Source organism: Heterodontus francisci, chromosome 9 (assembly GCF_036365525.1).
Source record: "Heterodontus francisci isolate sHetFra1 chromosome 9, sHetFra1.hap1, whole genome shotgun sequence".
Taxonomy (NCBI): Eukaryota; Metazoa; Chordata; class Chondrichthyes; order Heterodontiformes; family Heterodontidae; genus Heterodontus; species Heterodontus francisci.
Window position 1 is genome coordinate 23,404,616 of NC_090379.1, and position 13,550 is coordinate 23,418,165.

Here is a 13,550-nt window from a genome sequence, read left to right on the forward strand (position 1 = left end):
AATGTATGGGTTGTGAAGCACTTTGGGACATTCTGAAGAAGCGATGATAAACTATAAAAGTAAACGTAACAGTTCAGCAAACCCTCTTTGGAGTTTCATGTGTTCTTTATCAAGAATTCCAGCACAGTCAACACCTCTGCCCTACTTGATTTTCCATCCATTAAAATTAATTGCAGAACTTTTGATGTCCACTCCCCTAATGTGAGGCTCTGCAACGGGTTTGCTAAATTGTTAAATTTTCCTCTTTGAAAGTGAAATTTCCTTCTTTCTTTCACCAAAAAATAAATGATATGATGATCATGCCTGTGACCGGACAGCACGTTAGCAGCTCACAAAAATTTACCACAATGGGGACACAAGTTATTCATTTTGAATAAAATACACTTACTTGAGACAATCGTCTGTACACCCTTAATGATGCTTCAGTTCTGGTTAAAATTTTACTCTACGTAAAGTACATAGAATGTTCCAGCACAATCAGACCATTTTGCCCATCTCTTGCATTGGTGTCTTTTCCTATGATGACCGCTGGTCTAATCCCTGCTCATTCCCTCAATATTCCTCTTTTTTTAAGCAACCACCTAACTGCCTTTTAAAGGAATCTACAGATTGTGCTCCAATAATTGTTTGTCAGAGAGAATTCTAACTATCTTCTGTGAAAAACAATGACTGTACTCAGCAGACAGGATAGATTAGTGTTCATTGACTTACACTGGTTCCTGGTAAAGCAATGCCTCAATTTTAAAACTCTCATCCTTGTTTCCCTGCATGGCCTCACCCCTCCCTATCTCTGCAATCTCCTCCAGCCCTACAACCCTCAGAGATATCTGCGTACCTTTAATTCTGGCCTCTTAAGCATTCCCTATTTTAATCGCTCCACCATTGCTGACTGCGCCTTCAGCTGCCTGGGGCCCAAGCTCTAGAATTTTCTCCCTACACCTCTTCACTTCTCTACCTCACTCTCCTCCTTTAAGACATTCCTTCAAACCTACCTCTTTGACCAAGCTTTTGGTCACTTGCCCTAATATCACCTTATGTTGTTCGGTGTCAAATTGATTTTATAATACTCCCATGAATTGCCATGGGATATTTTATTATGTAAAAGACGTTATATAAATGGAGGTTGTAATTTATAGTTGTAGATATATATGGTGACTTTAGGTGCTGATGTAAATCACAGCTGTATTTGTGATAATCCAGCAACAGGATGGGATATTACAACAAAAATACAGTTGTATTAGAGTTACACAGATACAGAATGAACTTCATGACAGGTTCAGCCTTTGTTAAAGAATACTTACACTGGCGCCATCCTTCACAGAAGTTTTGAAGTGCACGGGCTTTGGTAATGTTAGTGTCCCTTTAAGATAAACATTAACTTTCTCTGTGGGTTTGCAACGCAGATACAAATCTTGAGCCTGTTATAGGATGAGAATACAATTATTAACAATTCACTCATTCACTTAATGGCAATTTAATAATACATACATGTTATATTACATGCTCATTTTAATTCAAAGAATCTAATAATTCAGATGTTTTAGAACTTTGCTGCTTTATTTATATCGCTTAATTCAAATGAATGCAGAATTTTTAATGCAAAAATCAACTGAGTTATTAAGAGAGGACTTTATTGTTCATTGCACAGTGGATCTATTAAACAATGGTGCAAATGGTGAGTCTGTGCCAACCAACAACCACCCATTTATACTAATCCTACATTAATCCCATATTCCATACCACATCCCCACCTTCCCCTACCTACATTAGGGGCAATGTACCATGGCCAATTTACCTATCAACCTACAAGCATTTGGCTGTGGGAGGAAACCAGAGCACCCGGCAGATACCCACATGGTCACAGGCAGAACTTGCAAACTCCATACAGGCAGTACCCAGAACTGCACCTGGGTCACTGGAGCTGTGAGGCTGTGGTGCTAACCACTGCGCCACTGTGCCGCCTGTTCCATAATCATAGTCTTACTATTTCAAATCTTCATCAGCGTCCTTCTATGTAGTCACATAAAATCACAAACATAATATTAGGTTTACACTAAAGCACCAGCCCATGGCCCAAGTCTAGTACACAAAGTCAACTGACCCAGTCCCACCCCAGAGACAAAGTTAGAAACCCTGTTTTCTAGACTACGAAACCCATAAGCTCCTGTTACGGTCTGAAGTTGAGAAATGTGGAGTGATTATATGGAGAAGGAGCAGATACCAGAGCAATGGAATGAAGCAACATATCAAGAACTAGAAAAAGATGGAAGTTCTGTAGAAATTTATGTGGAATCGAGGTAAAGGAACTCGAGATTGGTCTCCCTTTGTGAGAACTTATGAAGTAGTTTCACAACAGCAATGGAAACATCAACAGAGTGACCTGGTTATCCATAGGATGGGGTGAAAAGTGAAGGGGGAAATAAAATAATAGCAACACTACAATAGCGGTTCCAGTTTTCCCATACATAGTTAGGCCTCACCTGTACCACGGTGATCCAGATTTGTTCCACTTCTGGTCTGTAACAAAGTTTCAGATTGAGCCTTCCAAAGTCATCTGGGAGTGTATCTAGTGAAGATCATAAATTTTTAAAATTTATATCCGCAAGTCAATAACTACCAGATTTCCATATACAGGAAGTTAGGACATTCTATTTTTTCCCCTGTGTGGTCTGATTTCCAATAGACAATAACAGCATCAACCAGCAAAAAAAAAAGGCCCAAATTCTGCTAGGTCCACTTTGACAGGGGATGAACATCTATTCTTAAATTTGAGGGTTGCAGTGAGATGATTGGCCAATCATCCAGCTTGGTTGGCCAGTTACTTGTACTGTTGAAGTGGTGATGTGACAATATTATTATGGTGGCACCAATTTTCAGTGAAGATGAAGCTTCGACATCAAACCTCCGAGTGAAACAGTCATAGATTATACAAGTGCACAATGGATTTCGTCCCAGATTGCTTAATCCTGGTCCCAACATACAACAGACTACAAGATGAAGCTTCATAAATTTCTTTTAATGATCAGGTAGAAATAGCATTCCCAATATCCTGATCATTTCCATTACGGACGTCCAGGCTGAGAGGTATAGTTTGTAAAAATGCTTTAAGTATATATGATACTTCACCATCTCTGCCACTTCACCAAAAAAAGCATTTTGTGGGCCGCATCTTTTTCACAATAGCATCTTGTTAGGAAAAGGTTATAAAGGATCTCGAGCTTAGGTGGGTAAACGGAGTTGAGGTACAGATCAGCCATGATCCAATTAAATGGGGTAGCAGGCTGGAGGGGCTGAAAGGCCTGCTACTGGTGCTATAAAAATAATGAGTTTGAAAAAGAACACACATCCAGCAACCTAAAGAAATTCTGTAAAAATCATTGCCCTTTAAGTGGAGTAAGTTTCATACTTTGCATTTTCTCAATAAGTCCGTATGGGGGTGGAGGCAGGAGAGAAGAAGTGAATATAAATAGAACCCAGCTAAAAAATATGATTACCACAATGTCTTTAGTTCATGGACACAATAAGCATTTTGTGAAATATTATTGTTGTACCTTTTATTGTCATCTCACTGTTTAAAATCTTACAAATATGAAGCAGACATCTTAACCAGCAAGCTTTTCTCTCCATCCAAGTGAGCAGGTAACAGGAATGTAGGGCCCAATTTGAACCCTGCCTACCCAATGGGACACACTCTTGCTGTTGGCCTCAACCCTGATCTTGCTATGTTAAAGAGTAATAATTGTGACATCATGGGCAGAATTTTCACCCCCATATGGGGGTGGAAACGGAGGTGAGCCGGTGTGAAAATTCATGCTGCTGGCTGGCGTGCCGCTTTGCTGGCATCATCCCGCCCCAGGGCTATTTTCCCAGAGGCAGGATTGGGGCGTTGGGGGGTGGGGCGGAAGGCCTACCCACCCACAAGCGGCAGGTAGCCAATTGGTGCAGGTAAATGGCCAATTAAGGCCAATTATCAGAGGCTGACTGGAATTTTCCAGTCAGCCCACGGACACCCCCCCTGCATGACATGAGGAACAGGTCAGCTGCATGGAGGTGGCCTTCCAGCAGCAGACTGGGGACGGCCAGTGCTCCAGGCAGGCTTTGAGGCCGTCCCCACCTGCCTGTCCACAACTCTGGATATTTTTTAACTGAAAAGTTTTACATTGGTGCCTCAAGATTGGGACATCCTCTCTCTCTCTCTCTCTCTCACACCTGAAATGGCAGACTGCAGCTCCTTCCAGGCTGGTAGGCCTCCTATTGGCACTCCAGCTTCAAAAAGCCACCTGCCATCGTTAATTAGATGTCAAGCCCATCCTCCGGCCTCTAATTGGACAACTGAGGAAAAATCACTGCACGGTGACTGTTCACCAAGCAGTGTGGGGTCGGGACCCCCATTAGACCCCGATGTTAGGGACCCAACCCAAACCACAAAATCCTGCCCCATGCTCATCCTCAGGTTCTTGATACTCCTTTTAAATGAAAAAAGAAATAGAAATGTGGTATTAATCATATAATTTAGTTTTTAAATGGCTCAGGTATCTGCCCAGCATTAATAAAAAGTACAGCCTATAGGCAAAAGGGCTCAAAGTATCTACCAGTTGGGCTCCAAGTGGAAAAGTAAGCACTATGGCTGGGGTCGGGTGTTTGTTATGTACTTGCTTAGTACGTGCATGTGTGCGTGTGAACACAGGGAACCACGAGGGAAGCAGGTGCCTGAACTGTTAAGAAAAATATTAGAGAGGGAGTGTGAGAACAGAGAGAGCGAACGAGAGAGAGAGAGAGAGAGATACACACACAGACAGGGAGAAATAATTGATTGAATTAATTAATTAATTGAAAAATTAAAAATCAGAGTATTACTTAAATGGAGAACGACTGCAGAATTCTGAGGTGCAGAGGGATCTAGGTGTTCTAGTGCATGAGTCACAAAGTTATTATGCAGGTGCAGCAAGTAATAAAGAAGGCGAATGGAATGCTATCCTTTATTACGAGAGGAATTGAAAATAAAAGTAAAGATGTTATGCTTCAGTTACACAGGGCATTGGTGAGACCACATCTCGAATACTGTGTGCAGTTTTGGTCTCCTTATTTAAGGAAGGAAGTAAATGCGTTGGAGGCGGTTTACTAGGTTGATATCTGGAATTAGCAGGGTGTCTTATGAGGAAAGGTTGGACAGACGGGGCTTATTTTCACTGGAGTTTAGAAGAGTGTGGGGAGACTTGATTGAAGTTTATAAGATCCTGAATGGTCTTGACAAGGTGGATGTGGAGAGGATGTTTCCTCTTGTGAGTGAGCCCAGAACTAGGGGGCACTGTTTTAAAATTAGGGGTCGCCCTTTTAGGACAGAGATGAGGAGAAATATTTTCTCTCAGAGGGTTGTGAGACTTTGGAACTCTCTGCCTCAGGATGTGGTGGAGGCAGCAATATTTTTAAGGCAGAGGTAGATAGATTCTTGTTAGGCAAGGCAATCAAAGGTTATGGGGGTGGATGGGAGTGTGGAATTCAAGACACAAGATCAACCATGATCTTACTGAGTGGCAGAGCAGGCTCGAAGGGTCAAATGGCCAACTTATGCTCCTAATTTGTATGTTCAAATGTATGTACGTAATTCAATAAAAAAGATCCCATTTGGCAGCCAGAAAAACCTGTAGTGCAGAAAATGAAGGGGTTGAATTCCTTGAATACAGCCATTAGGCTGAACAGTCATCAAGGTTTATTAGAAGCACCATCTGTAAGAGATAGAGGTGAAGTCGTTTTTGAGGACTGTACTCACCTAGACTGCGAGAGCTTCCCTGGGAATCCATCAAAGAGGATACTGAGCTGTTTACACTGGACACCGAACTATACCTCTGTGTATACAAACAGAAAAAAAGACAGGCACAACTTTAAATCAGGAACATAGGAACAGGAATTCAGTTCCTCAAGCCTGGAGCAGAGCGCCCGTGGAAACGTGCAACTGATGCCTTACCGTTCCTTTTTCACAGAGTGCAATAATGCTTTTTTTAAATATAACGTTAAAAGACAGTCAATTCCTTTAAAGATCGCTGCTGAGAACCCAGAGTTCCTGTGCAATTACTCAGCAGCAGAAACTGATGAGGCATTTAACAGAACAAAAATAGTTAAAGAGATACTGGATGGGGTGACAAGAGGTGGACAAGGCAGCATTTCACCCAGGTCATTCAGGGCATTAAAGTCTGCACAGTTGTGACACCGTTTGAGCCTTTCAACTAATCCACCTGAACCTCTCAACTAATCCAACAAATGCTCCCAGAGACTTTTCTCCTGGAGTTGGTCGCAGCTGGTGTCCAGGTGATTACTCTTCTACTTTTGGAAACTCCTGGACAATCCTGAAGGATTGTTAACCCTAAATCAGGGGGTGGTGGAGTGGGGATGCAGTGGTGTTGGTGGGTACCTCACTGGCCACTAAATTGGCTAAATTTCTTCTCGGCTTCAAAAAAAAAACAATGTGCAAACTAAAAGAAGAAACCATGGCAAAGTTATTCTCAACTGCAGCTGCTCCTTTTCTGGAGAAGTAGTTCTGAACCATAACAGGCCATTTGCTGAATCATCGTTTGGAACAAAGGAAAGGACTCCTCCCTTCCTTTAGAGTAATTGAATCTTTCCACAGTACACATGGAACCCTCATTAAATTATGATAATTAAATCATATTGGCAAACTCCTGAAGAAAATGTCATTGAAGCTTTAGTGAAGGAGCAGCGACCTGGGATCATTGTAGGTAGAGCAGATATGGAGGAGAGTAACTTTTTTCTGTGCTGAAAAGTCTTTAATTAGCTTCAGAAAAATTCCCCAAAAATTGAAGATGCCTGAAGTTCCCACTGCATGTTATTGTTACTGTCCTTTGACTAAGAAAGGACATCAATTTGCCATGGCAAGATGTGAAACTCATTTTTTGTTAAAAGAGAATCTAATAAATGAGGGCCAACACCAGTAAAACAACCATTAAGGTTTTCCATTTGTTGTGAAAACCCATCCCTTCAGGGAAGAAACCTGTCAGTCTTCCCTGGCTTGCGTCACTCCAGTGTCAGTACATGTATGTGTGGTTAACTTTTAATGCCTACTGAAATGGTTTAGCAAGCCACTCGGTTGCAAGAGAAATATCGACCCTACCTATCAGTGTGAGAACATCCTCACTATGGAAATTGCAGTGCCTCAAAGAGAACGCCAGCACTTCTGACAGAAAAAGTACTTTTGGAATATTCATTGTTTGAAACTGCTAATGCAACAATCTCAGGTGAAAGGTACCTTCACTTAACAATGACTGATTTTCAGTGAATCCCTCTTCCAATTTTAGACCAACTCCACTCAGCATTTACAATGTATCAACAGATTTCAATGCTTTAAACATGCAGAAAGGCCTTGAAATTCCATAAAATCATAAAATGGTTACAGCACAGAAGGAGGCCAATCGGCCCATTGTGGCTGTGCCTGCTCTCTGGAAGAGCAACTCAGCTAAACCACACCCCTGTCTTTTCTCCATAGCTCTGCAAATGTTCTCTCTTCAGGTGCTTATCCAATTCCCTGTTGAAAGCCACGATTGAATCTGCCTCCACCACACTCTCAGGCAGTGCATTCCAGATCCTAACCACTCGCTGCATTAAAAGGTTTTGCCTCATGTCACCGTTGGTTCTTTTGTCAATTACCTTAAATTGGTTCTCGACCCTTTCACCAATGAGTAGTTTCTCTATATCTACTCTGTCTAGACCCCTCATGAATTTGAACACCTCTATCAAATCTTGTCTCAACTCCTCTTCTCTAAGGAGAATAACACCAACTTTGCTAATCAATCCACCTAACTGAAGCCCCTGATCTCTGGGATCATACTCATAAAGTTTGGGGCCCTCCAGATCTCCTGTTGTATAATTAATGGAAACCCTGGAAGTGACCATTTACGCTATTTCTCCAATGGTTCAGCCAATCTACTGCCAGACAATTCCAATGGATATTCCAAGCCAGAGGGCTGAATTTTGTGCAGGCAACAGGATTCCTGACGTCAGGCCTGGAAGGCAAGGGGATCCCTGCCTCGGCCTGTTTGGGATCCACCGGCTGTATTTAATGGTGCTCAGCCAATTAACTGCCTGGTGCCAGGATGCCATCCCTTTAAGGACAGGTATCCCACCTCCAAGAGCTGCTGGCCAATAAGAAAGCCAACAGCTCAGCAGTCTCAGCAGTGACACCAGGAGCAGTGGCCACTGCTGGGACTGCAGGTACTCCCTGCACCATGAGCAGCACTGGAGCCCTGGACTGGAAGTTAATTTGGGGGGGCTTGCTGGGACCAGTCAGGCAAGCCTTGGCGAGGGGGAAGCGTGAGGGGGCAGGGGTGGGGAGGACGTGGGTGGATGGCCAATGAGGGCAGGAAAAGGGATGTTGGTGCAGAGCCACCATTTGCCAATGGAGGAGGCCCACCACCTCCCCCCCAGCAGTCCCAGGGAGGCCACCTGGTTTTACTGGACAACCTCCCAACATGGCAGAGGTCACCACCCCAACACCCCACCACCACTGCTAGTTAAATACCAACGGCAGTGGGGTAAGGCTTTTAAGTGGCCCTTAATTGGCCACTTAAGAGTCTCAATTGGCCTCTGGGCAGGAACGCCGCCCGACCCTGACTTGACTGGGGGGAGTCAGGAAGGCAACGGGCATACAATTAAAATGCTAACCTCGTGTTTTCAAGGCAGTGAACTCCGAGAAAGCTCTCCAATTTTTTTTTGACAGAGGTGGGAAGAGAGGAGAATCCATTTCAAGAGCACAAAGGGATGGGGGAATGGTGAACAGAAACAATGGCGCAGGCTGCCAACCCTAATCACATTGACCGCTTATTTATCTGATAAGCTATTTATTTTGTTCCCTTTACAGCATATATGTCTCGTTTTACAAGGGGAACTTGTTGTCCATCTAACATTTCCCCTTCGAATGGGGACATAAAGTACCAGTGCAGCTCAGAGAGTGCCAGCTTCTCAAACAGGTGACTGCAGATTGGAAGTTAAAGGGTGTTGATACATGACTGGAGTGTGGCCAATTGCACACATGTGGCAACATGATTTCTCCCACTATGTCCAATCCACGATGTAGATCGGTCAGAGTACTGCAAAGCCAATAGCATCAGACTCACACAGTTGTGGGTTACAAAATATGCTGACAGGTTAATGAAAGTAAATGCAGGGAATCAGTCCCATGCATTCGGAGGATGAGACTCTGTACTAACAGTGGAGCCCATTGATTCTAAGAGACTGACTCTCCAACATATTTGATGCTTTCATGCTTTTCAGATCAAGAGGCCACTTTCAGGCAGTCAGTCATCTTCCTGATGACGTGAGCTGGCAAATCCTTGATGAACTGGCACACACAGGGAGTCCACGTGTAGATTGGACCAAGATGCTGCCAGGAAGAGAGTGTCAGGGATGCTTAAGTCCAACTGAGTGGCTCCCAATGCTGTGTCACATTGCACCACCCGCCATTCACTGTGACGCTATCGTGCTCTGTGAGATAGGAAAAGTTATGAGCAACACCGACCTTCCCATTTACGGGGGCTTGAAAAACCCACCAAGAATGCATTTAAAATTATGTCGGCCATTCTGGGAAAAAGCAGCTGGTATCGAGCCACTATCCATATGGATGGAATCGTGGGACACATGCAGCTTGTGGCCATAAGTCTCAAACCATGGAACACATCACATGAACCTGCCCACTAAGATCTGTTACAGAAAGTACCTCATTTCTCCACTCGGCATCTAAGTAGGTCATCGCGTGGTTAGTCAAACTAGACATGATAAGCTTTTCCCATCATACAAAAGTAGTAGCAATATTCCCTGACATGGAGTGAGGGGAGAATACTTCACTTAGGACACGCCCTTGAAAACAGGATTAAAAATCAAAGCACAGGAACAGGCCATTCGGCCCTCCAAGCCTGCGCCGATCTTGATGCCTGCCTAAACTAAAACCTTCTGCACTTCCAGGGACCGTATCCCTCTATTCCCATCCTATTCATGTATTTGTCAAGATGCCTCTTAAACGTCGCTATCGTATCTGCTTCCACCACCTCCCCCGGCAGCAAGTTCCAGGCACTCACCACCCTCTGTGTAAAGAACTTGCCTCGTACAATCATGACAAATTTAAAAACATCTTGTGAGCTGTTCAAAGCTAGGAAAAGATTTGCCAATGCCAGGATGTGAGAATATCTTGGTAGCAAGAGAAGACAGATAGCTAATGGAAGTTTACAAGATACATGCTTTCACGTAAAATAAGCCTTTTATATTAAAGCACCTGTTCGCTGAATATTGAGAAGATGCACGCCTATTCCACCATTATTAATCTGGTTGCAGAGTTCTAACTGATTAGAGACTTACTTGTGCTTGCCGTGGACTTGAAAGGTCAAACATGGAACTGCTTAAGCCTTGTGCGTTACTCATTTGTGGGCTCCTTAACTCCCATGCTGAAACACAAAGCGCACATTGGGATTTGTAAGATAAAATAATCATTCCCAAATGATCACAGACTTTGATAGCCATGTGGGCCTAAACCCAATCAAGGGGCTGAAATTTTTACTTACCTAGCCTGCAGGGAGGAAGCAGATCAGACACGGAGAACTCGGAAGCCAACATTGCCCCACATGCTGCAGAGTTTTAACTCTACAACGTGTGAGTGCTGTCACCAATCGATACCCCGCCCAAAAACCAGCTTGATTGACAGGCCAGCTTCCCGTTGGGCGGGGCAACCGGCCAGTGAAGGCTGCAGGGCTAGCTAAGCCCATGCCCAGAGTGCAGGTGGGGGTGTCATTCTCAGAGGTGGGGAGGGGGCGATCTCAGGTGGGCTGCCAATCCAGTATTCTGGCAGGGAGGAGGAATCAGAGTTGCGAGGAAGCGATCAGAGGACTGGGGTACCCAATCGCGGGGGTCCCTGAGGCAGGCACACTGGATCCAGGAGGTAGGTGTAAAGGCACTTACTTCCTGAATTTGCCAAGGCCTCACCTGGCTGTAGCTACCAACTTCCAGGAAACCTGGCCAACAATATTTAAATTCAAAAAGCTGAATCACAATCAGACTCACAGCCTTATCACAATATTTAAATGACCAATCCGCTTCCCGCGAGAAGATTGGTCACCCACCCCTCATCCCGCCTCCATTAACACAGGTAATGGGCAGGTTCGAAGTGGGTTGGGTTCCTGCTTCAGATTTCTTGCATTTTAACTTCTGACACAGCCCCAACCCACCCATATCCGGGAGCTAAAATTCAGCCCATTTGGTTTCCTGAAGCAAAATGCTGCGCAGTTTCTTTTTCAACTATCAAAAGGTAATAAAGTGAAACTTTGCAATACCCAACTACCTTTACACCTCATTATTCAACTCTTATGCAGTGGTCTGTTGATTTGCACAGACGCCATTTTCATGCCCCAGCAACATTGAATGATGAAGTAGTTGAATTATTTTACGAGCTGTCTGCACTTTTAGGCACCATCACGCGTGGTATTTGGTCAAAGGTCCAAAATGGGCCTCACTGATGATCATTTGATTGGCAATGCCAATTGGCAACTCTCTCTCAAGCCTTCCATTCAAAGTAGGTATTTATCCCAGATGCATGGTACAAGGGAGTTGTCTGCGTGGCAGACAGCCAGCAGCCATAGCCACAATTACTGGAAAGATTAATTATGGTTACACCTAGTGAATGCAAGGAAATAAACAGATTAAAAATAAAACCGCTGGTGGCTTTCGAAGAGGTAGTTCCGTTTAGGTTGTTTTCCATATATGTGGAAAAAATTCTGCATTCCTCTTCTATAATTTGCTGTGTGCACTATATATTATTGTGTTCCTTGTTGATGGGATGGGCCCTATTGCAGCACAGATTTTTTTGTAAGTATTCAGAAACCTAGTGACGTGTCAAGGCCGGGAGGAAAGGATACTACCAAGATAGAGAAATAAAAGAGCAGAAGTATGAAGTGACATTACAGTTGAGTTTTGAAAGGATGTAACTAAAAGGAAAGGTAGAGTGAGGAAGATAAGGAGTTCCATATGTTTGGGATCTTGGGAAAGGATGAATTTGAGCAGAAAATAGTTTCTAAGCCACAAAAGAAACTGTATCGAGAAAGAACATATCAACAAGGTAAGACTTTTTTTTAGGTGGATCAGAATCATGAAAGAAAGAAGAAAAAAGAGAAAAAAAGAATATAAAAGAATAAAGTAAAAAGAAATTTAAAAAGAAAGACTTGCATTTATATAGCACCTTTCACAACCTCAGGACATCCCAAAACACTTTACATCTTTAGAAGTACATTTGAAGTGTAATCACTATTGTGATGTAGGCAAACACAGCAGCCAATTTTCACACAGCAAGCTCCCACAAACAGCAACATAATAAATGACTAGATAATCAGTTTTAGTAATGTTGATTGAGGGACAAATATTGGCCAGGACTCCAGGGAAAACTCCCCTGTTCTTCTTCAACTAGCGCCATTGATCTTTTACATCCACCTGAGAGGGAAGATGTTGTTTTAATGCCTCTTCTGAAAAATTGCACTTCAGATGGTGCAGCACCCCCTCGGTACTGCACTGGAGTGTCAGCTTAGATTCTGTGCTGAAGTCTCTGAAGTGGGCTTGAAACCACAACTTTCTAACTCAGACAAGTGGACCATCAACTAGCCAAGGATATATTGTAGATACATTATACATTATATTTGTACAGTTTATTTTAAATATATAATTAGGGCATCAAATCAGAAATCTGTTGTGTTATATGTTGCTCTGGGTGATTACGTGATTCGGTCAATGGAATGTTGCCTGTGAAAAACTAGTCCTGCCATCATTCCAGTAACCTGCTGAATAATAAGTCTGGTATTCAACAATATGCTCAACTATCTACAAGACAATCATTTGTCGTTTTGTTAGGTGCACTGAGCTCAGCTCCTTGACAGTCAGTTGGTATATTTACAGTTATCATATCACAGGCCTTTGTTGATGTAACAGCGTTGGCAAGATAATTTTTTTGTACTTTTTGAATCTTCCTTAGGAAAACTCTATGTTACAACCCTTTTTACTACCACAAACTTTGATTAGTTATCTCCTCTTCAATCAAAATTTCTTTCCCACTGTTCAATGTTTTAAATGTACTCCCATTAACAGATCCCTTATTATTTATTACCTCGACCCAGGCCAAATCTTCCTTAGCAACACCATTGATACAAACTTTTCTTCCAATGTTTGTAATTGTGCCCTTAATCCAGCATAAGCATGATGGGCCGAATGACTTTCTTCTTGTCCTATATCAGGCTATGATTCTTTCTGTATCTCTCCCAAAAATGTTATATTCAGCAATATTTAATTCAAAGTCCTAATCAAACTGTAGCCAGGTTTCCACATGATATTAAAACATCATATCTCTCATTCCAACTAGTGCCTCTTGTTGCATGATTTCTAGTTCTAATGACCTGTGCATTCATAAATAAACACTACATCCCTTACCCATTCCTTCTCCTGTATACCTTGTTCCTTCCAGTTTTGTTTCTTCTTTCCTTCACTATCCTTCTCCACTATCTGCCCTTAAGGTA

At 42.9% G+C, this 13,550-nt stretch overlaps 1 protein-coding gene across 6 annotated transcripts in view; it reads right to left on the reverse strand.

Moving 5' to 3' along the window:
- Nucleotides 1-13,550, reverse strand: part of LOC137373626 (tandem C2 domains nuclear protein) — a 79,806-nt gene that overhangs the window by 29,627 nt on the left and 36,629 nt on the right. For all 6 annotated transcript variants that reach the window (XM_068038685.1, XM_068038684.1, XM_068038688.1 and 3 more), the window contains exons 6-9: nt 10,360-10,445; nt 5,771-5,846; nt 2,481-2,566; nt 1,302-1,418 (exon numbers count right to left, since the gene is read on the reverse strand). In XM_068038685.1, coding sequence (XP_067894786.1) covers nt 1,302-1,418; nt 2,481-2,566; nt 5,771-5,846; nt 10,360-10,445 — 365 coding nt within the window. The remainder of the gene's footprint in view (nt 1-1,301; nt 1,419-2,480; nt 2,567-5,770; nt 5,847-10,359; nt 10,446-13,550) is intronic.